The 27,346-nt window shown below is 35.7% G+C and overlaps 8 protein-coding genes and 1 non-coding gene across 12 annotated transcripts; 5 read left to right on the forward strand and 4 right to left on the reverse strand.

The window, feature by feature from the left end:
• Window positions 1-368: 368 nt before the first annotated feature.
• On the forward strand, window positions 369-1,859 carry LOC108853701 (probable alkaline/neutral invertase B). Of its 3 annotated transcripts, none has more exons than XR_008940199.1 (3): window positions 369-520; window positions 792-1,648; window positions 1,722-1,859. XR_008940199.1 is itself a non-coding variant. In XM_018627118.2 (2 exons), the coding sequence occupies exons 1-2, from the start codon at window positions 1,366-1,368 to the stop codon at window positions 1,814-1,816; spliced, it is 378 nt and encodes a 125-aa protein (XP_018482620.1). In that variant the 5' UTR covers window positions 535-1,365; the 3' UTR covers window positions 1,817-1,859. The 3 variants fall into 3 exon arrangements, 1 of the variants encoding a protein (XP_018482620.1); XR_008940198.1 differs by having other exon boundaries at window positions 370-520; window positions 800-1,648; XM_018627118.2 differs by lacking the exon at window positions 369-520 and having other exon boundaries at window positions 535-1,648.
• Window positions 1,860-1,890: 31 nt separating this feature from the next.
• LOC130502282 (probable aminotransferase TAT4) lies at window positions 1,891-3,422 on the reverse strand. The gene is made up of 5 exons (XM_056997055.1): window positions 3,136-3,422; window positions 2,701-3,043; window positions 2,393-2,611; window positions 2,203-2,262; window positions 1,891-2,070 (listed from the first exon to the last, which is right to left on the reverse strand). Exons 1-5 carry the CDS (start codon window positions 3,384-3,386, stop codon window positions 1,891-1,893), a joined length of 1,053 nt encoding a protein of 350 aa, XP_056853035.1. The 5' UTR covers window positions 3,387-3,422.
• Window positions 3,423-6,383: 2,961 nt separating this feature from the next.
• On the forward strand, window positions 6,384-7,644 carry LOC108855911 (uncharacterized). Of its 2 annotated transcripts, none has more exons than XR_001950143.2 (3): window positions 6,384-7,044; window positions 7,115-7,170; window positions 7,391-7,644. XR_001950143.2 is itself a non-coding variant. In XM_018629838.2 (3 exons), the coding sequence occupies exons 1-3, from the start codon at window positions 6,869-6,871 to the stop codon at window positions 7,493-7,495; spliced, it is 315 nt and encodes a 104-aa protein (XP_018485340.1). In that variant the 5' UTR covers window positions 6,384-6,868; the 3' UTR covers window positions 7,496-7,644. The 2 variants fall into 2 exon arrangements, 1 of the variants encoding a protein (XP_018485340.1); XM_018629838.2 differs by having other exon boundaries at window positions 7,137-7,170.
• Window positions 7,645-8,041: 397 nt separating this feature from the next.
• LOC130502280 (protein SGT1 homolog A) lies at window positions 8,042-10,320 on the reverse strand. Its single transcript, XM_056997053.1, has 9 exons — window positions 10,018-10,320; window positions 9,614-9,683; window positions 9,397-9,521; window positions 9,225-9,309; window positions 9,035-9,131; window positions 8,894-8,959; window positions 8,674-8,812; window positions 8,407-8,591; window positions 8,042-8,300 (listed from the first exon to the last, which is right to left on the reverse strand). The coding sequence occupies exons 1-9, from the start codon at window positions 10,175-10,177 to the stop codon at window positions 8,193-8,195; spliced, it is 1,035 nt and encodes a 344-aa protein (XP_056853033.1). The 5' UTR covers window positions 10,178-10,320; the 3' UTR covers window positions 8,042-8,192.
• A 1,379-nt stretch (window positions 10,321-11,699) lies between these two features.
• Window positions 11,700-11,854, forward strand: LOC130502286 (U1 spliceosomal RNA). The gene has a single exon (XR_008940200.1). It is a non-coding gene; the product is annotated as a U1 spliceosomal RNA (small nuclear RNA).
• Window positions 11,855-12,955: 1,101 nt separating this feature from the next.
• On the forward strand, window positions 12,956-15,672 carry LOC130502281 (endoglucanase 20-like). The gene is made up of 8 exons (XM_056997054.1): window positions 12,956-13,206; window positions 13,303-13,515; window positions 13,870-14,070; window positions 14,190-14,267; window positions 14,425-14,577; window positions 14,682-14,790; window positions 14,899-15,065; window positions 15,140-15,672. The coding sequence occupies exons 1-8, from the start codon at window positions 13,015-13,017 to the stop codon at window positions 15,467-15,469; spliced, it is 1,443 nt and encodes a 480-aa protein (XP_056853034.1). The 5' UTR covers window positions 12,956-13,014; the 3' UTR covers window positions 15,470-15,672.
• Window positions 15,673-16,286: 614 nt separating this feature from the next.
• On the reverse strand, window positions 16,287-17,818 carry LOC130502285 (probable WRKY transcription factor 29). Its single transcript, XM_056997058.1, has 3 exons — window positions 17,384-17,818; window positions 17,021-17,137; window positions 16,287-16,912 (listed from the first exon to the last, which is right to left on the reverse strand). The coding sequence occupies exons 1-3, from the start codon at window positions 17,797-17,799 to the stop codon at window positions 16,465-16,467; spliced, it is 981 nt and encodes a 326-aa protein (XP_056853038.1). The 5' UTR covers window positions 17,800-17,818; the 3' UTR covers window positions 16,287-16,464.
• Window positions 17,819-22,210: 4,392 nt separating this feature from the next.
• Window positions 22,211-23,545, reverse strand: LOC130502283 (protein ROH1-like). Its single transcript, XM_056997056.1, has one exon. The coding sequence runs from the start codon at window positions 23,409-23,411 to the stop codon at window positions 22,290-22,292; it is 1,122 nt and encodes a 373-aa protein (XP_056853036.1). The 5' UTR covers window positions 23,412-23,545; the 3' UTR covers window positions 22,211-22,289.
• A 2,519-nt stretch (window positions 23,546-26,064) lies between these two features.
• On the forward strand, window positions 26,065-26,535 carry LOC130502284 (protein PHLOEM PROTEIN 2-LIKE A8-like). Its single transcript, XM_056997057.1, has one exon. The coding sequence runs from the start codon at window positions 26,065-26,067 to the stop codon at window positions 26,533-26,535; it is 471 nt and encodes a 156-aa protein (XP_056853037.1).
• Window positions 26,536-27,346: the final 811 nt, after the last annotated feature.

A 27,346-nucleotide genomic window follows, 5' to 3' on the forward strand; every position in this document is an offset into this window, starting at 1 on the left:
AACATTTCAGATGTGGTTTCCTAAATCCTAACAAACTAAGGTATATATTTTGTCTTCAGTGCTGAGACGAACGTTGATCATAGGTGATGCATGTGATATTGAGTAATACCTGGTAAAAGGACGAGGTTTTCTTCGGTAGCAAGCTTTTCACAGAAGTCTTCATCATCTTTAATGTCCACAAAGCTTGATATTTTCAGCTGGGTCTGCGGGATGATTCAAAAACTTAAGAGATTTTTCAAAGTAAGAAGAAGTTTAAATATTAGGAAAATGTAGTAAGAATATAAGACCAACATTAACGGTATATCTAAACAAAGTCCTTAGTGTTAATATCATTAAAAATAAATGCAATAAATCAAAAAATTAGTAGGACGTCCTTGGCTAAGATGTTTTTTTCGTTGTCCTTAAGTGATACGTGTCGTCTTCTCCTGCTTCTCTTTCTCTTTCTCTCGACAGAATCAGAGCAGAGTGCGAAGCTTCTTCGTCTCCTTTCTTCTCCGTTCCACGCTCGATTATAACTAAGGTTCGTTATCTCTCTACGCCTTTCTCTGTGATTAGGCGCAACATTTACGATTATCGCTGCTTTGTTTTCCCCGGATCTCCGCCGATTGAAGAATCGCTTAGCTCGATGATAGTTTCGTTTTCGATCTGTTCTACTATGTATGATGTCGTTGTAATCACTTCTTTGGAATTTACATGAGAATCCGACGGCTTGATTGATTGATTGATTACGTTTTGATCATGCAACTGTTGTTCGTTGTGTGTGTGTGAACCTTGATTGATCGATTTTCTAGAAATGCAGGGAGTGAGTGATCATTGGACTGTTTGGTTAGGTTTTTGAATCAAATCCGACGCAAATGTCGACTTCTAATCACGTGAACGGCGACGCCAAGACTGCTGCTGATAATACATCGGACGATTTTGATGACATTGATTTCTCCAAGCTGCTGCTAGAGAAGCCAAGACCGTTGAATATCGAAAGACTGAGATCACTTGAAGAAAGGTCTCTTACTGAAATGTCCACCTCACCACCACCACAGCTTCGATACAACGCGGATAATGCTGCTTCTCGAGTCGTCCAAGATTGTGTGGTTCTTTCACCTAGCGTTGGATTCAATACCCTCGGTCACTGGCGGGATTCGAGTCTCATCCGATGGTGGGAGAGGCCTGGGACGCTTTGAGAAGGTCTATGGTGTACTTCCGTGGACAGCCTGTTGGGACAATCGCTGCGGTGGATAACTCTGAGGAAAAGCTCAACTATGATCAGGTGAGTTTCTGACTAAATAAAACACAGAGGAGTACTCTCACACTGCTGTCAACAAGTTCAACGTGATCCCGGACTCTCTTCCAGAATGGGTTTTCGACTTCATGCCGCCTCAGGGAGGGTTCTTCATCGGCAATGTTAGCCCAGCAAGAATGGATTTCCGTTGGTTTGCTCTTGGCAATTGTATAGCGATACTGTCTTCCTTGGCTACTCCTGAGCAGTCGACCGCAATTATGGATCTCATAGAAGCTCGCTGGGAAGAGCTGGTCGGAGAAATGCCGCTCAAAGTTTGCTACCCTGCAATAGAAAGCCATGAATGGAAGATAGTGACTGGATGTGACCCCAAAAACACTCGATGGAGCTACCACAATGGAGGGTCCTGGCCAGGTAAAAATTTACTAACTCTCCTTCTTCACATTGCTTCTGGTTACAAAAGCTGACATGACCTTCGTTGGTACAGTGTTGCTTTGGCTTCCTCGTGTACACTTCACTTTCTTCTTCTTCGTCTCCTTGTTTCTCTTTCCACTTCACTTTTGTCCCACCCATAATCAATAATTTATGATAAGTCCTAAGCTATGTCCTTAAACTACAAAAAAATATTAAAATATCCTAAGGACAAAATACTTGTCTCACTGATAATGTTGCTCTAATACCCATAGGAAGGTGCATGCTTCAGGTTTTAAATAGCATTTGAGGGAAGGTATGTCCTTGAGCTTAGAATAAGCCAAATCCGCTTTATCTTTCAGAAAGTTCTGCCTCCTGTGGAAGAACTCTACAGGAGTATCCTTCAAGATGGTAGGAATAGCCGCCTACGTGATAAAATCGAAAAATTACCAAATATAAACAAATTAACATTGGTAATAAGTGGAAAAGTCTATGATGTTGTGTTAGTATATAATATATATGGTTACAAGAAGTGTCCAAACTAGAAAGTCATATACCTGGATAACAGTTGGTGGTTTAGAATTTATCTCAAGAAATTGTTTAGCAGCATCTAAGACCTGTCCATATATAACAAGATTAGGGCAAGAAAAGTTAATAACATTTTAACTCTTAATATCATACATACTATATAGTAATAATACATATCACGTATATTCTTAAAGAGTGATCAAACAGAAGGGACCCGACCTTGGTGCATTTAAAGACACCATCTAGATCGTGCAGGGCGACCCAGCCAGTTCGCCATCCGGGGACAGTCCATCCCTTCGATATAGACCCAAGTGTCATCACGGGTACGATTGTCGAGAATTTCGCCATGGGAACAAAGGGATTACTCCCAAAAACGGTCCATCGAAAAACTTCGTCAGAAACCACCATTATCCCGAGTTCCCGAGCCAACAAAGCGATCTAAGATCATTGACATAGGCACAATCAAAAGACTATAGATCATATAAAACAATGTGAATACTGCTAAGTAGACTATATGTAAAATATACCTGCTTGAGATGAGCTTCAGAGTAGATGTTCCCATTGGGATTGTGAGGGTTGATTATAAATATCGCGAACGTGTTCTCATCCACTTGCTTTCGGACGCTTTCAAAGTTGATCTCATAATTCTTTTCTGGGAGGAATTCGTATCTGCGGACCTCAAGTTTCTTGTAGATGGAGCGAACTAAGTCCCATGGGAAGCCCGGGCTCGGAAGCAGGACGTTGGCTTTTGGTTTAGCCAAGATGTCAACCGCAAGCTCGATGGCTTGTTTGCACCCAACGGTCATAAACACATCTTCTGGTGCCAGTTTCTTCGGAATATCATCACGGTTTAGGTACTCTGCTACGGCACTGGGAATAGCAAAAAAATGACATTTTTTGTCAAAAAAAAATTTTGTTTAAAAATGCTAAACGATACATCTATAGTTCAATGTATATATTACCATTTTGCCGCGGGAAGGCCTATACCGGGAGCATAAGCGTTTCCAGTACCGCAAAGGACGGCTTTAACAACAGCCTTTTCAGCGGTATGGCAAGTCTCAGCGGTTTCACCTCGAGGAGGCAAAATGGGCTTCCCTTGAGGATCGCACATTGCAAAGAGTTTAGAGGTGTAAGTGCTTAGGGAAGCAGCTGAGGCTTCCTTGGCTGCCTCGCTGCCGCTGAACTTCCAGCCAATGCAACTGTTGTTTGCCATATTTCTTGCGTTTAGTGTCTTTTTTTCTGGATTAGATTGTTGTTTGTGGTGATTTCTCTCATCGCTAGGAGGGAGTTTATATAGTAAAAGTTTCCACATATTTCACATTTTTTATTAACATGTTATTAATGTGCTGACTATTCAAATGAATATAGAGAATGAGTAAATAGTAAAATCACATATATCGAGTCTCTACGCGTTAGAACGTGGGGATTCTCCGATCAATTAATATGATTACGAATATTATTATTATAAAATATTTGAAGAACGGATATTAACTGCAGGAGATAGAACTGGTATTCCGTCTATCAGAAAAAAACCATTAGGGTTCATAGGTTTATGTGTTTCTGCTGATTAACATATAGACTTATGAATACAGAAACATAATTCAATTTCCAAATCTTCATCAATAATAATTAGTAAATTTAATCCATCTTTCAGCAGTAAGGATATTTAATCGATCAAAAATTTGAACATTTCTTTTCTCTTCAAGAATGTACTTGTGACATTCGTTTATAGTGTTTGAGAAGTTATGAACTTAAAGAACAAAATAAGTATCACTCAGCTTGATTCGAACCAACGAACCGGTATTTTCCTTTCCCACAGCCACGGAGAGAGTCTATACGATTCCAAATAATTTTATCAACAACTTGATTAATCTCGTTGAGATCTTGAGAAGGTTCCCATGTCTTCTGCCATTTCTTTCCTTCCAAATGGCATGAATCACTGCTTGAAACACATACCTAACGAGGAGTGTGGTTGTTTTATCTCAAATTTATCTTTCCGCCAAAGCTAACACATCACAGCAGTTGTTTGTGTATTGAATATGCAAGCCGTTTCTGTTAAAATCCTCCAAATTTCTTTGGAGTAAGGGCATTTGAAAAACAAAGGGTCTCTGGATTCTAAAGGAGCAGAGCAAAGAAACCAGCGTATGTAGTCGTCTAGCGAAGAATAAATTTGCAAAAGAAAAAAAAATTGCAAAAGAAATTCTTCTTTTTTTAAAATTACCATTTTTCATTTGTTGCGTGTAGAACCATTCTACGTTATCGGTTTACCTTGTAAGACAATGAATTTCCACATTATTTTATGAATTTAAAGTTTCACGTTGGTTATTATAGTGGATACACAGGACAAAACAAAAAAAAATTCTGGAACCTCGACTTATTTTGAACGTGGGTTTCCTTGATTACAAAGTTACAAATATTATATTTCAACGCGAATTAATTGGATCTTGAATTATTTGAACTCGTGAATATGGACCAGATCCTACACTGGATCTTAGGTTATTCATTTGCAATGCCAATCAAATAAATCGCGCAAATTCTAATAAATCTAGTAAACATTGACATTTTATTAGTAGTCAAAATTTGCTTTCTTATCTACCATAAGTAAATTATGTGGTTGATCTGAGTCAGGCTCATATCTGTGTGCGGACATGATCTAATGAGCTACTTGTTTTGGAGAAACCAAATTATTTTCACTCAGTGGATGTAATTAAGAAGAAGCATAACTGCATACGTCTGTTTGTCTTGTTTTGGAGCAAGGCGTACCGCGTACTAGAAGAGGAAGAGAAAAATTGTCACCTTTTTTGTTTGTGGTATGAATGAATGCAAAGTAAACGTGTTTGTTTTCACTATATTGTAAAAATATTGCAACTTAAACGGGCTAAAAAATAAAGAAGCTAATCAAAAAAAAAAACTAATGCAGTTGATAAGGTCAAATAGATCTACTGAAGCATGTTCATTGCATTGAGAGTGAGAAGCTCCTTGTTTTTAGGGATTTTTTCGATTACTATATTCCAAAATTAATCTACTTTACAATTTTTACGCCAAGTTACATTAATGTGCAAGTGTAACATCTACTTCAACTTAATTAACATAGTACCAGTTGGAGCCTAATTAACATATTTGCTTGTAGGAGCTGTTCTAATCACTCGTGGCTTCATGTGGCTTTTTCTTAATAAGTTCAGAGGTTCTTGGTTCCCTGGGTATCTCGACGAGTACAACATGAGCATATATATATATATTTTAAAAAAGAAAACATGAAGAGCATATACAGCTACAGTACAAAGTCCTTTTATCCTTGTTTGTATATCATCGGCAAACGGTCTCTACACTTTCGTTATGATTCTCTGCGTCAGTAGCAGTGCGTTGAACATTATATATACATACACACACAAGATGAAGGACGTTAGAATAACTTATCGCCATACTAAATTTCTTTTGTTGATTATATTCGTTAATGTCTCTTTGGCTTCGATAAATTGTAAGTTTGTAATAAGGATCGATGTCTTTGTAATCTCTATGTTTCTCTCTCCTTTTTTGTCGGGGAGGCACAGTTTTAACTTTTAAGGTTGTGCAACCTTTAATCATTAATGCAATTTAGCAAAAATAAAAATAAAAAGTAAAATAAATAAATAACGTCCTTCACATTAAATATATAAATTACCTCGTACACTCTAGTAATCATGTAACGTAAAATCAACGCAAAAAGTATGGCAGAATGCCAAAATCATTCAATTAGGAATTAAATATATAAAGAGAGATATGCATGGTTGATAATTTGGCTAAAGAGGCAGAACTGGTGTTTGGTCAGAGCAACAGCAGACCCATACATAAATTTATATGCATAAGGCCAATGTAGAGACGACTACGATCAGTAGGAGTAGGATAGGATCCATCATGTTTCTTGTTCGCGTCTTCTTCTTCTTCTCGGCTGCAACCCTTGTTTCAGAACTACACGTATATATACGTATCTTGATTCTTGACCTCAACACAAAAGCCTACAGTTGGTACATACATAGATCCATGAAATTTATAATTTTTACATTTCAGTTTGACATTAAGGAAAAATAACTAGAAATAGAGGTAATTTTACATTTTTGTTTTATGGTACTTTGATAGCATATTACATCACATATGTAAATGCTCTTCTTACAGAACTTCTAAAAATGGCATATGTGTTTTTTTAAAAAATGGTATGTAGTGATCTGAACCTAAGAGCACCATTAACGCAGCATTTAATGGGGTGCTTAGACCAAAAGAATGATTTAATTAAATCAAAAATAATAGAAAGGTTAACTTCGATGCTTAGCTTAGGTTTTTTGGTGAGCAAATTTTTAGTGGGTTGCAAACCATGTGTCACCAACCAATTCGACCGAGTTTTCTTTTTCTTTTTCTTTTCTTTCTTTTCTTTCTTTCTTTCTTTCTTTCTTTCTCTTTCTCGACGATCTCCTCTGCGTTCTCGGCCGAACCGACGATCGGAACCGATGACGACTCTCTTGTCCTCACGGAGTCTCGTCCCACTTGTCTCGTCTTCTCCATCGGATCAAGGATCGAAACCGACGACGGACGACGTCTCTCTGGCTCCTCACGGAGATTCCTCCGCCTTGTCGGCCTAAACCGATGATCGAAACCGAGGACGACTCTGTTGGCTCCTCTGTCGACGACTCTGTCCGTGTTGACGGCATTGGAATCTTATGAATGTTGATTGTGGATTCAGTTTCTGATTCTCTGAGTTCTCTCTCACTAAAGAGAATCTTTGTGGATTCAGTTTTTGCACCTTTGGTTCCGTTGATTGGTCTTCGAGCTGTATTGGTGTTGTCTGGTTACGTTGTCACCAACTTGGCCTTTGTATTTGCTGCTCTCTATCTCTTCGGGTACCTTCTTTGGCAATCAATAGTTTTTGAGTTCCTCTTATGAATGTCTTACATCAGTCTTTCGTAACAGAGTTTCAGTTATTATCTTGAAGGACAATGAAGCTTCATTCTGAGCTTTCTTGTGAGGTAAAATCAGTAATAATATTTTCTTGTTTTTTCTTAATTGCTTTCATTTGCAAAACTGAAAAATATATGTTTCAAGTTTATGTGATCTGTACTGTGTGAGTTTCTGTTGTTGTATAATTATAAAAAATATGTTTCAAGTTTATGTGAGTTTCTGTTCTTGTATAATTATAAAAAATATGTTTCAAGTTTATGTGAGTTTCTGTGTTCTCTATGTTTTCAGGTTCAAGTAATGGGAGCAGTCAGGATTGTACTCAGAGTTGTATCACGAGTGGTACGAGCTGTAGTTGTCTCCTTCTATCACAAGTTCTTCTATCTTTTTTTTTGACCATATATGGCTTCTTCATCTCAAAACACTGAATCATTTGATGATGCATTTGATCAAATGTTTGTTAAAAAATTTGATCAAATGTTTGAAAATTTGACCATTTCTTTTTTTAAGAACCCATGAATAAAATGCTTGCATTGGAGGAGATTTATTAGAAGTTGCTTAGGAAAATTGCTTAACATCTTTATATTATTAAAAATTGATTAAGCATCCCATATTAGATGCTATGGTTAATGATGCTCTAATGCAATATGTTAACATTTATTTCTAAATCTCTCTCACACGCTGTGACGGTAACTCTACTCTCTTTTCTTGTTGCCTACGCTTCTCTTGGGCCATTAAATGTGACAAATACAAGTAGTAGAACGTCTTTAATGGGCCAGGCTTTTACGACGAATAACATAATCGCAAAGAAATTTTTGTTTCGAACAAAAAATCATAGTTTTTGTCTATCAATTGAAGAGTCTAAAAACTCAAAATCAGAAAATTGAAAGGAATTTGAATTCTTTCAATCTTAAAAGTCTTTAATAAACGTGCTCATATGAATAAAGAATTAGAACATTTAAATTTAAAACTTCAGTAGTTCAGTTGTTTGTGTATAAACAATATGAAAGTTTTAAGGCAAATACAAAAGAATCCAAATCCATGTAAAGAAGAGAAAGCAAAACCCTTAAGAGCACAAACATATTACATGAGATCAGATCTCCCATTTCTTGAGCTCCATACCATCAGGAGGAGTGCTCTCGATCTTCTTAGCTCCAACCTCTTTCCAGTCTGTTGAGAGCACTGTCCCATTAGATTCCACCTGTTCATTGTGCAGAAAAAAAAACACAAAAGAGTCAATCAAAAAGAACAAAGCTTCTGTAGACTCCATGAGAAAAGAAAGACCAAAGAGATAGATAGATACTCACAAATGATTTGCTCATTGCACGCCTCATATCTTCATCAGCATTTGAATATATCTCACGGAAGAACTTGTTCAAAGCCGCGTCTCCTTCCAGCTTCTCATCCTTCTCCTGTTTCTTCACTTCTGCTTCAAGCTTGTCCCAGTCCTTAACTCTCTTGGAAGAAGGATAAGCCGGTCTCATTGAAACCTCTGCACACCAAAAGTTCCAAAATGTCAAATAGAGACTGTGATTTTTAATCCTAAAACCAAATAAGAAGAAAGTAGAAAAAACCTGTTGAGACATTAGGCTTTGGCAAAACCGCTGGCCCTTTGCCGTGTTCAAGAGCAGCCCATGTGATGATCTCTGCTTTTGCAAGACGGATCTCAATTTTGGTTGACATTACTTCATATCTGCACTTCTCTGGTACTATCTGAATAAAGGAAACAAAAGATTAACACAATGTGTTACAACTCAGAACATTGATTCATTCTATAATAAGCTAATTAATTACCTTTCCAAACAATCTCGGTTGGAGATGATAAGCTTCTTCTCCAGGAACATCAATCACAACACTCAGCTGCAAAACCACAGAACAGTTAGCACAGAGTTTTATCATGGAGGTGTGTTCTTAGGATGATGCAGTAATGCTTACAATCTGTTCACCAAAGTCAATATTAACATTCTGCTTCTGTATCCCTTTTGCAAATACAGTTACCACAACTTCTTCTGGCCTTTGGTAGTATTCATGTCTGTTGAGAACTCAAAGAATATGAGATTATTTAAAGATTCTTAAAACTATTTAGAAAAATTAGCATTAATGTTTTTTACAACAATGAAACTACCTGAACTTTGGTTTGGACGGTTCTGCAGGCACAGGAGGGGTCTGATCAAGTTTTACTGGCTGTTGAACCAAATCTTTCTCTTCTTCTGATCATTGCAAAAAAAAGTACAATCAATCATGCCTCGTAAACATAACCAATCAGACAACAAAGAATTAACGATATATACACATACCTGAGATTCGAAGATCACATTCATCAATCAACTTCTTGAATTTGGATTCATTTGGTGCAATGGAAGCACCCTTTTCAAGTGCTGTTTTCGCAGTTCTGTACTCTTCAAGCTTCATACAGGCAGTTCTACAGTCACAAACACCAATATATATATATAACAGCTTGACAGAGATATACTACAAATTTTACACATAAGAGGAAACAACAAAGACACATACCCTTTTCTTAAGTAAGCTTTGGTCAATGAAGGATCCAACTCAATAGCTTTCTTCGCATCTGCCACAGCTTCTGCTCCCCCAAGAACACAAATCAGAGTCAGACCCAATGGATGAGCGACATATATGCATCAAACTTAGATACAAAAATCTCTTAAACTAGAACAAGAACTTGTGACACTACCAAATCAAACACGAAACTAAATCCTAAATTTCACACAGAGAACCGGTTTAAACCAAACAAAAAGACAAAGCTCTCTACTTTATGTTCTCCTCTAACAAAAGTATAGTTTTTTTTTTATTACAGACAAGAAAACCCATTAAGCCCAAAAAGACAAAGTTCTCTACTTTATGTTCTCCTTGAAACTAAAGTATCGTTCTTTATTACAGAACTAATAAGAAGTTACCGGTGAAGTTTTCGAGCTTGATGTAAGCCTGAGCACGATCGGCGAAGAAGTCAGCGCAATTGGGATCCAAGTCAATAGCTTTAGAGTACAAGTCAACAGCAACATCGAAGTCGTCGTCTACGAAAGCTTCTTTAGCCTGAGCTGCAAGTTCCTTAGCCATATTGATTGGGAGAGAAGGAGAAGAAGAGGGCTTTGGTTTAGATTGGGAGAAGAGAAGAAGAAGATTCGAATGAAGTAGAGAGGTAAAGGTTTTGTCTTGTTCCCACGAAAGGACTAGATCCCGTATTTAAACAGAAGAGATCCAATTCTAGATTGTTCCTTTTTATGAGTTGTGTTGTGAGGAATGTTCAGATGATTTAATTACCAAAAAAAAAAAAGTTAACAGTAAATAAGTATTTTCTCTTTTTCCACGATTTTTCCTTTTTGTAAATATTTTAAAATATTATTATTTATTTTTCATAACAGAAATTACTTAGAAAAAATAGAAAAAAATATGAACGAAATAGACAGACAAACAAAAGCAGCAATTTGATTGACATTTGAGGAACTTTTTTCCTCGGGGTTTCGTGGAACTTTATAGGAAAGGTCAAGTACGTAAATGTCGAGCGGATGTGGTGAAGTCAATTAAGATAGTAAATGGGTTTAGTCCGGATAGGAATATATTGATCATCCAATAAGGCCCATCAATGTGTAAACTAAACTAGGGCTGGGCGTTCGGATACCCATTCGGGTTTCGGTTCAGTCCATTCGGGTTTCGGGTTTTCGGAGTCAAAGATTTCAGCCCCATTCGGATATTTCTAAATTTCGGTTCGGGTTCGGTTCGGATCTTTGCGGGTTCGGTTCGGGTTCGGATAACCCATTTAAAATGTTTTTAAATTTTCAAAATTCATTATATACTTTAAATTTTCAAAATATATAAGAAAGATAATATATTACATATAAATTTTCATAAAATATATGTCAAAATACCTTAATTTAACATATAAATTGGTTTTCTTTGAATATTTGGATAAATAATCAATAGATATTTAACTATTTTGGTGTTTTCAGTATACTTTAGCTATTTTAAACATTTACTTTTGACTATTTGCATATATTTTTCGAATATTTTGGAAAACTTAAAGGTATCTTATATATTTTTAATATTTTTAATATACATTATATATAAAATAATGTATATATATAAGTATATAAATTTATTTCGGATACATTCGGGTACCCAAAATATTTCGGTTCGGATCGGGTTCGGTTTTGGTTCTTTAAATACCGAAATTTTGAATCCGTTCGGATATTTAATCAATTTCGGTTCGGGTTCGGTGCTACTTTTTCAGATCGGATTCGGTTCGGTTTTTCGGGTTTGGATTTTTTGCCCAGCCCTAAACTAAACCCTGCCTGGCTGTACTAGTTGTAGTCTTGTAGACAATAATGATATTAGAACATCAATATTGGGGCTGCCCTCAAGGGAGAAAGAGAGAGGATCGAAGCAAAAAATGAAGGAAAAGCCCTTGTATAAGGGCAGCCCTTACACATTCATGACTAAAAAAAAAAAAAGATTGGGGACTTTGATGGAGGGACACCAATAATGATGGTTTTACTTTCTCCAATTCGGAAGCCTAAAAAGAACTAGACACTCACCTGTAATAAGGATATTATAAGAGAAGACCGAGGTCTTACAATAAAAAGTATTTACCTGGACTGGGTCAACTCTTGATCAAGAAGACCAGTGGCCTAACCTCCATTGCACATAAGGGAGGGGTGTTTAGCTTAAGGTCTCCCCAAGTGGGAGAACCTACGACATTATTTGTGGCAGTGGTGGTCTGCATTCGCGCTGCTCCTCTCGTTCCCAGTAGTTCAACTTTTCCCTTTTTAAAAAAAAAAACTAGTTCAACTTTTCCCTTGGTGGTTAACTTTTTGTGACCGAGTCAGATCATTTTGTTAGTTAAGCAGTCCGTCTATGTTGTCGCTGCCCCATTTCTCCAGCCCAAATTCTGATACCTATGCATTGGAACATGAACGTATCCATACCTTGCTATAATGTCACTAAACTTTGGTTATCGGATTGTAACAAGAGTGGATTTGTCACTCAATACACTTTGTAGAAGCAAGTCAGAGACCCAGGTTTTGGTTCATAGAGGATGTTATTGTAGCAGTATGGCTAATTGAAATCGATGAATCTGGTACGTACTTCTCAGAGATTTGATTCAATTTCAAAATGATAAAAATGTTCAAAGAATTTTCGGTGAGTTCATTAAGATTTTTTCTGTCTTCATCATTCCCCTCTGTCGAAAGAAGGTTAATTTAGTTTTTTTTTTCAGGTAAGGAATGGTTTTTAACGTCACATTGTATAATCAAATATCAGCTGTCTTACTCATGTTGAAGGTGTTATAATCGACGCATTCAAGCTTAAGTACTGAAGCCATTGTCATCCGTTTGAAGATTTATCTTACTTAATTTTATTTGTTGTAGTTTATGATTATCATCGAAAAGGATAGAAAATTATCTTTTGCTATTGTATTCAAACAAGAAAAAGTAAGTTGTGTTCATAAGAAAAAATTTAAACGAATCTAATATCCTAAAATAGCGGTAACTCAATCAAAATAATAGTGCCAAAAAAAACCTTTATATTAAATACCGTTAAATAAAAAGTAAAAGATTTATTGCAAAAGGAAAAAAACAAAGTAAATGGTGGTTAGCAAATAAGATTCATTTGAAATGTCAATAATAACAACTTGCTATATTGAAAAAACCTTTCATTGTGAATCCGTATTTATCGAGACTTAATTCTTGTTGGTAATTTGGGTCACAGTTTTTTAATTAAACAAAAAGTGTAATAAAAGGTTATAATAAATTAAAGCCAGCGCAGCCAAATTAAGGTGAAATGACGTACGCAACTTAACTTGCATGAGATATCTATAAATACCCCCATGAACTATTTCATGCATAAAGCAAAAACCATTTCAAAAAGGAAAGGATTGTAAAATAATTGTGGTGATAATAATGGGCAAGCTCTTATTGGTAATGTTAGTTGGTCTTGTCATGGCTTTCCAAAGCTCGGGAACTCTTGATTATGGCCATGCACTAAACAAGTCCATCTTGTTCTTTGAAGGCCAACGATCCGGAAAACTCCCGGCTACACAACGTGTCAATTGGCGAGCTGATTCTGCCCTCACCGACGGTTCACCGGATAACGTAAACCGCATCGCACCAATAATTTGGCATAATTTTATCGCTAATCGGATTTTGCTGTGCTTTTAAAAATTTTGAACTTTTCCTTTCATTTTTCAGGTAAATTTGATTGGAGGGTACTATGATGCAGGTGACAACGTAAAATTTGTGTGGCCAATGTCATTCACTACAACCTTATTGAGTTGGGCCGCTATTGAATACCAAAAAGAGATTTCTTCTGTACACCAACTCGGTTATCTCCGGTCTTCTATTAAATGGGGAGCCAATTTTATCATCCGGGCTCATACTTCTCCCACCACACTATATACACAGGTACAATCCATTTTTATTGTTCAGAATCAAAAGTAATCATATCTTAACCAGCCGAACCAAGACATTTGGTATGTTCTGGTTAAAAATGCCTACCGGTCTGAGAAAAATCATAGATTAATATTTCGCATTATGCTAATACTCAATTAGTATGACGGCCGTTAAAAAAGTATGGACGGTTGCAATCTCAAGTTTATAAATTTTCTTATATATAAATATATAATATTTTTGTAACTTTCACTAGATTTTTTATGAAAACTAAATTGAATTGTACACCCCTACCCTGAGTGGGATTCGTATGCCAATATCAAAACTGAATTAGTTTCTTATTAATTGTTTTTATATTGGCTATTAAAGGTAGGAGATGGGAACGCAGATCATGCTTGTTGGGAGAGGCCAGAAGATATGGACACACCCAGAACTCTATACAAGATATCGTCCTCTTCCCCCGGATCTGAAGTCGCCGCTGAAGCCGCAGCAGCTCTTGCCTCCACCTCACTTGTTTTCAAATCGTTCGACTCTAAATATTCATCCAAGCTTCTAAGCCATGCAAAATCCGTTAGTATACTATAAATACAATTAAATTCCAAAATACCTTATGAAGCTAAAATTCAACCATGAGGTCCTGTATATGCTTAGTTATTTGGTTTAACATAAGCTTTATATATTTTCTGCAGCTATTTGAATTTGCTGATCAGCACAGAGGTTCATATCAAGCATCTTGCCCTTTCTACTGCTCACACTCAGGCTACAATGTAATTAAACCGAACTAGACCGGTACACATGATTGAATAAATGGCTCAACCCTATCACTAAATAGACCAAACGAATACGTACATGTAATATAAATGAATTTTGTTTTGTATTGAGATAACAATATACTTTATTTTCAAATTATTTTGTGGTAAAAAGGACGAGTTATTATGGGCTGCGGCTTGGCTATACAAAGCAACAGGAGAAAATAAATACCTAAGTTATGTCATAAGCAATCAAGGTTGGAGCCAAGCCGTGAATGAATTCAGCTGGGACAATAAATTCGCCGGAGCACAGGCTCTACTCGCATCAGTTAGTATATGCTCCTATATATAAATCATTTTCGTTAAAATTCTATAACAAGAAAATTTAGTTTGAATTTAATCAGTACTTCTCCTTTATTTATTCTCTTTAAGGAGTTCTACAACGGGAAGAATGAGTTGGGAAAATTTAAGAACGATGTTGAGTCATTCGTCTGTGCATTGATGCCAGGAAGTAGCTCTCAAAAAATTAAACCAACTCCTGGTAATCCCTGGTTATCTAGATAACCAAAAAATTGGTTTGTTTATTACTATATTTTTTGGTTGGTGTTAGTTTTTATAGTTATGTTTGACTATAGTTTTGGTTATTCAGGTGGCCTTTTGTTTACTAGAGATGGTAGTAATTTACAATATGCAACAACGGCTGCAACAGTTCTGTTCCATTACTCAAAAACTCTAACTCGAGCCCGGGTCAGTTCAATCCAGTGTGGTTCAACCAAGTTCACAGTATCACAAATTCATGATTTCGCCAAATCACAGGTAATAAAATAAGCTACAATGCTACACTAGTTTGTGCACCATCCCATTTTCTTAACCGGGCGGTTTATTTCCAGGTTGATTACATTCTTGGAAATAATCCAAAGAAAATGTCTTACATGGTGGGATTTGGGAACAAGTGCCCAACACAGCCTCATCATAGAGCCTCATCTTTACCGTCAATCAAATCTAAGCCGGACAAAATTGACTGCAAGGGAGGATATTCATACTACAATATTGATCAACCAAACCCGAATATGCATACCGGCGCAATTGTTGGCGGACCGGACTCGTCAGATCACTATAGCGATAAAAAGACAGATTACTCCCATGCAGAGCCCACAACTTACATCAACGCCGCCTTTATTGGGCCCGTTGCAGCTCTGATTTGCCAGAAGTCTAACTAGAGCACCGGGAACAATTCTACCAGACAAACTCACTCTTTAGATGTGCACAAACCAAATAAAATAAGAATATCACAACAACTATTAGACAACAAATTTTAATATTTAATCAGGGGATGTATCATTTGCTTCAAAAATATATGGACAAACACATATATCATTGTATATAGCTTAAATATCTGATTTCAAATGTATATGGATATTATTTTTTTGACAAATAAAAAAATAGTTGCGGGCCAAGATCGTTTTATGATGATACCATTCATGTGAATTAAATGGTCTCAAGACTATAACTTTAATTTTAAATATTTATAACATTCTAGATATGTTGATTAGTAGTTGCTGTATTAACGAATATAGTATGTCATTTATCTTATACTAGAATCAAATATCTCTATATATACTCGCTTAGACTAATTTACTATCTGACTTAAAAATAAACTAAAATAACATTTAGCTTTATTAAAATTTTGCACAAAATCATTAAGATCACGCTTCTATTTCGAACAATAGCTGACCATTTATTTGAATATATAAATTCGCCGCCAATAATTATTTAGAGAAATAGTTTTCACATTCATTTGACTCCTTAAATGCGGCTGAGTGGGTGAGTTGCACAGTACATTGGTGACTATAATGCATAATAGATCTTTTAGAATGCCTGTCTAGACCGTCCAGAAGACACTTCCATTTGTAGCCTACGTCTAATGTTTAGGCGGACTCTTAGTTAAAACAGTGACAAATGTAGACTTAGTCCTAGAATTATATTTGTAATTTAAGTGTAAGAACTTGGATAAAATGGATTGTCTTAGAATTCATATGACGAGAAAAGAAGAACGAATTTTATTAGATTCAATTCAAAAGTCAAGCTGGAAACGAGACGAAAACTACGACGCTCTAATCTCCTATAGAGATTAGACATTTACACATTTCTCTCAAAGGCCGCAATGCAACTATAATATAAGTTTGACTATATATTCATACACACCTAACGTTCTCTAATAATTCCATAAGTACCCATTGAGGAACTCTTGACTATTCAATAGTTCATCGAAGTCACCAGTAAAGCTTGGAAAATTTCCGATTCCAGATAACAAATCCGATGGCAAACTGGTATTCATGCCTTCTATAACTTCGGTTGCTTGGTAGGGACTCATTTCTGAAATCCCCATGTCTTGAACCGCAACGGAAGATTCATCAGTAGATGTGATCATGGGGTTGCTTGTGGGAGAAGAAACCACTTGCTTTCCGGTTTTCTTGGTCAGAGACGGTTTGGGTTGGGAAGATTTGGCTCGAGTTGAACCGGCTAATGAGTTTCTCCGGGTTGGTAGCTCATGATTGTGCTCGTTCGTATACGTTATGGTGAACTTTTCCTGGTTCTGAGGATTTCTCTCAACTTGTTTTCTTGCTAGACACCCCTTTGAGCTGCTACACCTGTAATAACTCCTGAAGAAAGGAAACCAAAATTCGAGAGATTAAGTTAATTAAACCGGTTATGTTTGGTTATGTTATGAGTAAGAATAAGATCAAACTAAACCGGGATTAGTTTAAGACCTTGGGTAAGGAGATCCTTTGATGGGTTTCTGCCCGTATTTACGCCACGCCCATGCGTCCGACAACAGATTTTCTTCTTTCACTTGCTCAACAACTCTCTTCTGTTGGTTCTTCTTGCTGTCGAAATAAAAATCATAATACCTATTTATTTTAAATTCAACAAGGAGCATATATTCGTTTATTCTTAAAAACAAAACCGAGTTGGAGATAAAACAATTTAGTAACTATGTGCTCCAATAATACTATTTTACTAGTTATTTGTAATCGTAATTAGGACAACTTAAAACCAGGTTTGTTCATATGATAATCTAACAATATTCAAGATATTTTTTATCATTTTAAAGAACATCAAGTATAACTAACCTCTTCTTCGATTTGGACTCTGTGATTCTGATATGATCAACTCTTGATCCGTTAGATAGAAGACAGCCATGTGTTCGTTGTTTCTTATCATCTTGTAAACTCCTTGAATCTTCGGGAACAGAGACGGAGCTCGTGAGGATAGTTTGAGAAGAGAAAGGATAAAAAGGTTTGTAGAATTCACCGAGTTCATCTAAACCGGTTGTCTCAATCTCCGGTTCGTAGAAACTAGCCGTCTCAAATGGGAGGCAAAACCCGCCGGAGCTTTCTCCGGAGCCAGAGTAGCCTCTCACGATTGCTTCCAAGTCTCCTTCGTCCATATAAGCCACCTCACCCATATCACTCTTTCCTCTTCGAGATTTTATTTCCTCTTTTATCTTATTTTTTTCTTTGACGAGAGAATGCCTTTTGGGCAACATCAGTTTATATAAAGAGGGAAAAAATGGACTGTTTGTTGTTTAGGGTTTTCTTCCGTTTCCCATCTTAACCCGTTAGTCATTTCAGCTTTTACAATTTATTGAGTAGACTTTAGAAAAAGTCAATTCGTACCTAAACTTGGATTTTAATTCAATTTTGTTTACTTGTCAAATATCCAGCTCCGACAAAATATCTCAAATTATCATTAAAACACCAAAATTCAGAAAAATCCATATTGGCAAATATCAATATTTTTTTTGAAGCACATACATATAGAAAGAATAATTGCTTTTACTAAAATTAAATATTGAAAGTGGCATTTGTACATGCATGTATGACGTACACAGTACACTGGCATTTTGTCTCGTCACTAATTTCAAACTTGTAAATTCTGTGTGTTTAATGTGGTACATTAGTCTAGCTTACCTTGTGTACACGTAACGAGCAATTGGATAAAAATATAGAATATGATCTCAATTGTAACTTGCAATATGTTTATAGATTAATAGTGCCGCAAATATGATCTCACCTAGTAACCGTCTTTTGAATAACTATTCTTTAAAACGTTAAAAATAATTTGAGAGGGTATTATTACTTTATCTTAAGCCTTGTGGTGATATGTAGTTTGGTCCAAGAACCCCACGCCTCTATATTAGAATAGGGATACCTTTAAGAACAATATCTTCCAACTAGGACTAAAGAAAGATTCTCCAATATTATATTTTTCTTTTGCTTGTTCTAGTTTCCTTTAATTATAATTTCGAATTCTTATTTGTGTTTACATTTACATGCTTAACTATATTTTACATACACAGAGAATATTCAAATGTTGATCATATATAAATTAGTTTGAATTTATAAACACAAACAAAACAAAATGTTAGGTAGATATAGGCCAGTATGTTATATTCGCAACAGCGATATTTATTAGTTATATCTCATAGTTTACATATATGATATATCTCATAGTTACTTTTAGCTTCTATAGATTTTGTTAAAAATTCTTTGTGGAATTTTGTACTAAGCTCTTAAAGTTTTTCGGTCCATGATGAATAGATGATAGCCTCTCTTTTTTAGGGGAGGGGGAATGGAAGTTGGCACGGGTGATTGCAATCCCATAGAAGGCAATATGCAAAGGCAAACAAAGTCAACAAAATAATTAATTTAAAACGTTTAAAAAGGATATAAGTCAGCTTGCTCTTGCAACTGGGAAGAAATCTTCATCCTCTCTTGCACCAACTTGACGGTCTAGTTATACATTCGATACATACACAAAATATAAATATACACAATACTGGTGCGTCTCTGTCCATTATATAAATTTCAATATTATTTAAAATACTCGTGAATATATTTTATTGGTGATAACCACATATGTAATAAAATATGGTAGCTCTTACATCATGATTGCCGTGTTTTCAAAATGAATTTAGTTTCAACAAGTTAGCTATACTTACGAATAACATTCGTGACATCATGGGTAGGGTTCCAATTGCACTAGTTAATCTGTATATGCTGTGCGGATACCGTAAACGTACATAAACAACTATATGTATATGTTTCTTAAGCATGGAATCACTATAGATTGACCATTCAGTTTTATCTTTCTAATAATTGGTCCTTATTTAAATAAAACCATTTATACGTGAAAAGGAATCCGTGGTAGTTTTTTGTAGTTGTTATCTAGTACAATCATACTAAGAAGTTTACCAACAAAGTTTCCTATTTCTTACCACAAAAAAAAACAAAGTTTCCTATTAAATCTTAGGCAACTCCAGCACAAAGTATTGAAGTTCGAAATTTCTTTACTACTAGTATCGTGTCATCCTGTCATGACACTGTCATCTATATATGAACTATGTGCTGTATAAACATCCCAGAAGTATATTACTGTAAATATGTTTTATCATGTAAAATCTATCCACAGAGTTTTTGTCCAAATGAAAATCGACAAAAAAAGGAATCCACCAGTCACTTGATTATAAATGTATTTCGCGTAACTTAATCGGTATAACTTTGGTATTATATAATAACATCAATCAAATTAGTTCCGTACAATTAAACAAAAACAAATTAGTTCCGTACAATTAAACAAAAACAAGTTAGTACCGTACAAAGGAATGCTATGTCGACTCGTACGTCTCAATGCACGAATTCATTCTTTAATGATGTGGTGATAAGATGACACTGTCACTACTGTTTTTTTTTATTAATTTTCTCGTTGTCACACTTTTGTTTGAGTCGACTATAGTTATTTTTATTTATAGCATTGCTTGAATGATTACTAAGCCAATAAAACTATGATTATCCTTCTGTTAAATTACTTTGCAATTGATGTGATAGGTCTCTCATACACGCGTTTTCGGGTCATTACTGAACCAATCAATTATAGTATATTTGTAAACCAAGTTATTATTAGTCTTTGCAAATGTTCTAAAATTGTAATCCAAATTATTGAGAGTGAGAAATAATCTATTGATATACTGTATGTTCTTAAGAAAAGTTGCTAAAAAGGCTTAAATCTAAGTACAAGGGAGAAGAAAGCATGGTCACGGTTCGTGGACTTGCCGTGGTTCTTACTAGCTACTAGTTTTGATTTTAATGTTGGTTCTTCTAATTTCTGCATAATATTTTTCATGGATCAGGAAGTTTAACTACCATGGAAATGTTCTTGCAAGTTTTTCTCTACGGTAAGACCATAAATTCTTATCTCTAAAATGTTAATGTTTCAATTTGAATGCTCTTTTGTCAAAAAAGGAAAAACTACCAAATAAATCAAATCGGATCAAATGGTCTAAACTAAATTAAATCAAACCAATCTGAGAATTAGACATGGTAAACTAAAACCGGATTATTTCCCGGTCTATTGTTGTCACTGGAAGGAATCTTGTTTATTTATACCTCTCTCGATATCTCTCAACAGCTTATATATGGACCGTTACGCAAAGTCATCTAAACTCGTAGTCTTATTCAGTTATTCTCCATCTCCTCCGGTTTTCATTGCAGAGACTGTATATTCGTTGGATTCCCTGACGGCGGATCTTATGGCGAGTTCTGCTCTGCTTACATTCCTCGTCTCTCCGGTTTCTCTCGGAGAATTTTCAGCTACTAGGGCTCGTGAGAATGTGTTAAAACTTAAAACCAGTTGATGAAGAAGGAGACAAACTAGGGGTTGCGAGCTTGAGGACTGGTGTGAAATGTATAGGGACCTTGCTCGTTGGTTATTCAACTTGGATGATTCATGCATGATTGAGAATCTATTTAAGTAGGTTTTGCTCCATTGATAAACGTCCAAAGGTATCACCTTCATGAATTCATAATGTTGTACATTTAAGTTATATGTTAATGGACTTTTGCTGGTGTAGAAACTATGCTTGCGTCGCAAGCAACATCGTAATGTGGTGACAAGCAATCTTTGTTTGTTTTTTTGTATGTATCTGCTCTGTTAGTTTAGAAGATGTGCTCAATAGCGTCTTGAGAAACTTGGTAGGACTACTTTCACTATAGTGCTATGTTTTGTCATCTTGAACATGTTAGCCACAGAACAAATTGTTACAACTACAAGCAAACAATTTGCTTTCCTCAAAGTTAGAAGAAAGCTTCAGCTAAATAAAACGCATGAAGGCTTTGGCATCAAGCTCGGCAGAGTTGCTTCAGACTCTTGTTCGATGTATTCACAGTCTCAGTCACAGAGATCAGTGCAGACTTTAAGGTTTTAAAAGTTTTCCTGAAAAAAGTCATCATCTATGAGAACAGTGATGAACTGTCCAAAATTGATTAAGATGGTCAGTGCATGAAGAGCTACCAATATCACAACGAAATCTCCCAACATTTTTTAACAGGTTATATTTCTGGACCGTCACATTACATAAGGAGTGGAGCAGTGTCTACATTATCTGTCGTGATATATACAAAAGATTCTGAGATCTGCCTATCATCACCAGAGCTTTTTTCCTCTGTTTTTTTTTAATCTTTGTTTCACACCAAATCCATTGACATTATAAAAGTAAAGTATACCTTATTCCTTTTTAATCACAACTCAAAGCGTGTTGTTTCTCAAGTATATATGTTCTTGCTTTTCTCCTTTAAGTTTCTCATGTGTTTTCATGTGATAAAGACTACATCCATCGACCAAACGAGAGAGTAAATATCCGTATGAACAAGGAACACCTATCCTATCAAAACACCACTTGCTCATTTTGTAAGCATAAATGATCATTGATTCTTTTTTACAGGCCAATGAAAAGAAATCACAGAGAAGCTACATCAGAGACAACAGCCAAACATGACGTGGCAAAGAACACAACAAATTCAAACGACAAAAGAGCATATACATCATCAACACACACCTGCTTCAGACACAAATGTAAGCAGAACAGGACCAAAGCTCCCTGGTAACAGTACCTCAGTCAATAGAACATATGGGTGCGTATGCATAAGAATTATTATAGATTTATACACATCAAGTTTTTCTTTTCTTTTCATTATTAAATTAAAAACATGGAGCTTGATCAAGAACCGAAACAATCTCTAGTCTGCTTCTCACCAATCTATGGAACACTACCCTCACTTGTCTCTGCAAACCCTCCAACCCCACTTCCATTCCCCGGCAAATCTCATCCATCTCCTCCACTTTCTCCGCAACTTCCTCCACCTCTTCCTCCTCCCCCGGAAACCTAAACCTCTCCGTGAACTCCAACAAAGACAACCCAACCCTCTCCATCCTCTGCATCTCCTCCATCAACCCTAAACCACCACCAAAACGCTTCTCCTTCCCTTTCATCTCCTCACCAACCCTCTCCTGAATGTTCAACGCCGCGCTAGCCCAGCTCTGATGTTTCGGAAGCTGCAATGGCGCCGCCGCGAGAACGTTGCTTGCCCCGCAAGGAACCGCCGCTACAAGCACCCACATCACGAGAACCATAACACTGCTCATCACGTAAACCCCACAGGCTTCTGCTCCACGTGGCGGCACCAGGTTACCCGCCATCGCATGAATCTGTTTCGCCGCGGACCAGTTCTTGCTGACGTGGCAAGACGATCCACCGAACGACCACGACCGTGACGTTGACCTTCGGTTGTTACTATCTCTCCCGTCGGCGTTTAACCCAGCGAGGAGGCTAGTCAACGCACGCTTAGCCCTACGAACGGCACCGTCACATAACGGCCGTTTCTTAAGCGCCGTGACGGCTATCTCCGCGAGACGCCGGCTCTGAGTAACGGAATCAATGCCGTTACTCACGGCGTTACAGATATCGAGCGATTTAAGAATCCGATCGAGCGTCTCTTGCAGAGCCTTCTCTAGAGAGGGAGACTTGGAGATCTGGACCGTCGAGAGGACCCCTTTGAACTCTGTTTCGCAGGACATGTAAACGTCGAGGAGGTTCTTTAGCCACGGGATGGAGAGAATGGGATCAGATGGCTGAGAAGATTCGGCGGAGGAAGGAGAGAGTAACAACTCCGAGAGGCAATCGGAGACGTGTTTCTGGAAGTAGTCGAGTTCCTCGAGCTGTTGTTGGTGCTCGTGAGTGGCGTCCATGGAGACGATCTGGTTGCGGCGGATGCTGATTCGGCGAAGGAAGGAGGAGCCTTGGTGTTCCGGTGGCGGCGACATTGGTGTTTAGTGTGTTGCGTAATGGAATCGAAGATAAAAGTGAGTTTCTCTTATTTTTTGGTTCCGGGGATAAAGGAGAGAACTTTGAAAAAGGGTTTTGGGAGAAGAAGGAAGTGAAAAGGTGGAAGACATGTCTTGTCCGAGAGAGACTTTTTAATGTTTTATTTTTTATTTTTTTCTTTTAGGACTCGCGAGTGAAGAATATTCGTCTTTGGTAGCATTTCCATCCTTAGTTTTTTAAAAGGAATCATCAAAAGATATTGGTGTTACAAAAAAAATCATCAAAAGATATTGAACAAATAATAAGAATATTATAAAATTTTATGGATAAAAACAAGTGATAATAAAATAATACTTAATTCTAAAATAACTATTTATTATGTCATTTGTTGATAAATTTTAAGAACTTCAATGAATATTCTTATAAAGAAAATTCAACATGCATATTTTTCTTAGATTGAGAAAAGATGAATGGTTAATTCAAAATCGTTTATTCTTATCACATAAATAGACTTGTTTTCTATTTCATAAAAACAAAAAAGTATGGATATTTTTTTTGTATTCTCTTGTAACTTTGTTTTAGACTTTAAATGTCATATTTGGTAATTGTCTGTTTTTTTTTTTGCTAAACTGTAAATTTTATATCAGTGAAAGATAGATAATACAATATATCAATCTAAAGTCTGTTCTATCAAGGCAAAGAAAAAAGATAGAACAATGATTGGGTTGTCTGCTCTTTTCTACTTATAAATAGATCTTCCTCCGTGATATTTCAAATTGTAGTGAAGCCAAAAAGAAAAGATATGTTGATGCATAGGCTTTTAATTATTGTGCAGTTTGCCTGCTATTTTAGTTTAAATTTCAATTATGTTGTAATCTCTTCAAATTCAACACAAATGATATCATTATCGAAGTTTTTATTGTTGCTAAATTCAGTGTTTTTACGGACAAGTATGCTATAGTATATGATGTTAGGATGGAGCCGTCACATTATATTTTGATAAACTATATGCTATTAGTTTAGTTATTCAATATTGATAGTTTTATAATAAGTGTTATTTTGATATTTTTATGTATATCAAAAAATTTGTATAACAAATTAATATATATTTTATTTCATGTTTGACTAATTAAAAGAAAATTATTTAAATAAAAATTTATATTAAAATATAGTTAATGAATAAAATTATATTATAATTATGGAATGACATTCTTTGAGATAAAATAAAAAAGTGAAAATAATATTTATTATAAAACAGATACTATTTTTATTTGTTGACAAAAAGGTTTCTGTGTTAACCACACATTAGTGGTCGGGTGGCATTCCATAGACCCTACCCTACGTGACCTGAATTCAAATCCGTCTATCATCAGATTATCGCAGCGCGTGGTAACTGGAATATTCACATGGCCCCAGCCCGGGATTAAACGTAAAATAAAAGGTTTATAAAAAAAAGTTTTTGTGTTCATGAGACTCCTTCGCAATAATTTTAAAAGTCATTTACTTTGGTCGGTGAAACTAACCAAGTAACCGTTAAAGACGGTTGGAAAAGAACAATAACCATTTACTAGAATTACCGCTTATAGAGCAATTCACGTAGCGGAATAAAGTGATCATTAGATATATAACTTTCCACAAATAAGTGAATAACGCGTACAGTCCCAATCAATATCATATCTCCATTTCTAAATACATGAATAGAAAACGAAATTGCATAATTCACAAACCAATAAAATCGTATGATTGTCACGAAAGCCTTTTAACAATCAAAAGCGACAAATAAGCTTCATTATAGTTATTGTTATTTTGTTTCGTAGTCGCATGGCAACCACGAAAATGAATCAAAACGCGTTCGATATAACCAAAAAATAAAAATATTGAAACGCGTTCTTTTAGAATTTAAAGAGGAATTTAATGGATAAAGGGAAAACAGCTGATAACTAATAAAAATAAGAGTAGTTAATTGTATTAATAACACTGTTATCCAGTTCAGCTGGATGTAGATATAGTCAAAGACAAATGCACCGAACTCACGGAGATTGAAAAGGGTTTATTGTGTTTTATTTTTGCTGCATGTGTTCTACAATGCTATGAGATGTGCGCTCTTTGGCTTTGGATAATATCTGCTGTCGCACAATCCAAAAGCAAAGGTGTGAGTAGAATAGTGAACTAATTAAGCAACGATCAGAGTTATGATGACTTGAGATAAGTTTCACATGGGAGATGTTTTCATTTTCAATAAGTTAGTTGGATAACATCTTTTTGATGGACCGGGCTAAATCGTGATAAGGCCTTGACCATCATTTCACTTGCACTCCCAAAGATGTATCATAACACTTCCTGGTGTTTTCAAATTCAATAAGATAAGCTTATTTTATATGCATGTACAATGTGACACAAATTTTTATTTAGGTATGGTCAACTACTCGATAACATATTTCTTCTAAATAAATACAAAAATGATGCAAATGATGCTTCCTAGCTATTGATGACCTGGTGAAACGGGTCAAAGTCTCATGTATAGATTTTTCAATTTCTACTATTAGAAGTTTGATAATTAAGTAACCCCCGAGCTTAATCAGACTCTAGATTGTTTGGTTGACTTTCCTCAATCACCCTCAAGAAAAAAGAGATCCAAAACTGTTGCTTGAGATGGAGAATAGGCCTCAAGTGTTCATCAGTTACCGAGGGAAAGACCTGCGGCTGACACTAGTGCCACATATCAAACATCATCTGAAAGATAGCAACGTAAACGTGTTCACGGACAGCAACGCAGCGGGAGAACAGTTAAAGGAGCTCTTTAACCATATCAAAAACTCTCGGATCGTGATCGTCATTTTCTCCATAAGCTACTTGGAGTCACGGTGGTGCTTGGACGAGCTCGCTGAGATCAGGAATTGCTTGTTGAGGAAGCAACTTGACTTCGTGTTACCTATCTTCTATAAGGTCAAGACTTCCCACGTTGAGAAACAGAGCGGAGATTTTGGCAAACCGTTCCCAAGTCTGCAGAAGAAGCATCCACGCCCAGGGGCGGACCCACATAGACATTGGGTGTGGCACGTGCCCCACACTAACTCTATATATTGTTTTATGAAAGTATACTTGACAATTAGAATCGTCTAGTTAAACTGGCTGCAGAGGTCAAAGTGTGCTCTATCCCACCCGAGTCCAAACCATGCGGCTGCGTTTCATTTTTTGTAAAATATTTTCTTTTGATTTTTTTTGGTCAGCAAATATTTTCTTTTGATTTACTATCTAAAACTATTCTCTTTTATAATGGTGTCATTTAATTTTTAAATAAAAATGATTATTTTCATAAAATATCATAAATTTGTGATGAAAAATGATTAAATGAACTTTCTTAAATCATTTATAAAATTCAACACACCCAATTCCACCCCTTAAAGACTAACGCCTAATTAAACAATAACTCATAAATTTAAACATTAAAGTATTTTTCTTGAAAGTATTTTTAAATGATGGTTAACTTATTGTATTTTAATAAATTTTTAATATTTTTGTTCTCAAAACAAAAAACTCATAATTTATTTAAATTTAACTTTAATAATTCTTTTATTAAGTTTATTCTATAAGACATAAGCAAAAACTAAAAGAAATGTTTTTTTTATAGTGAAATACTATGTGGATATATAATTTTATGATATTATTGAAAATTAATATTTAAAATTGTAAAAAAAAATTCTTTTAAATTTTATTCATTTTGAGAAAATTAATGATTAATGTATTGTAAAAACTATAGTTTAATTTAATTTATTAAATTATATCTAATACAACATAAAACTATATATTATGCCCCATATTAAGTTATTTTCTGGATCCGCCCCTGTCCACGCCTCAGGGTCTTGAGATGGAAGAAAGCTTTGAAATTTGTGGCTAAATATATCAATTGGATTGTCTTATAGAGAAAACAGGT

Source organism: Raphanus sativus, unplaced genomic scaffold (genome assembly GCF_000801105.2).
Source record: "Raphanus sativus cultivar WK10039 unplaced genomic scaffold, ASM80110v3 Scaffold0481, whole genome shotgun sequence".
Taxonomy (NCBI): Eukaryota; Viridiplantae; Streptophyta; class Magnoliopsida; order Brassicales; family Brassicaceae; genus Raphanus; species Raphanus sativus.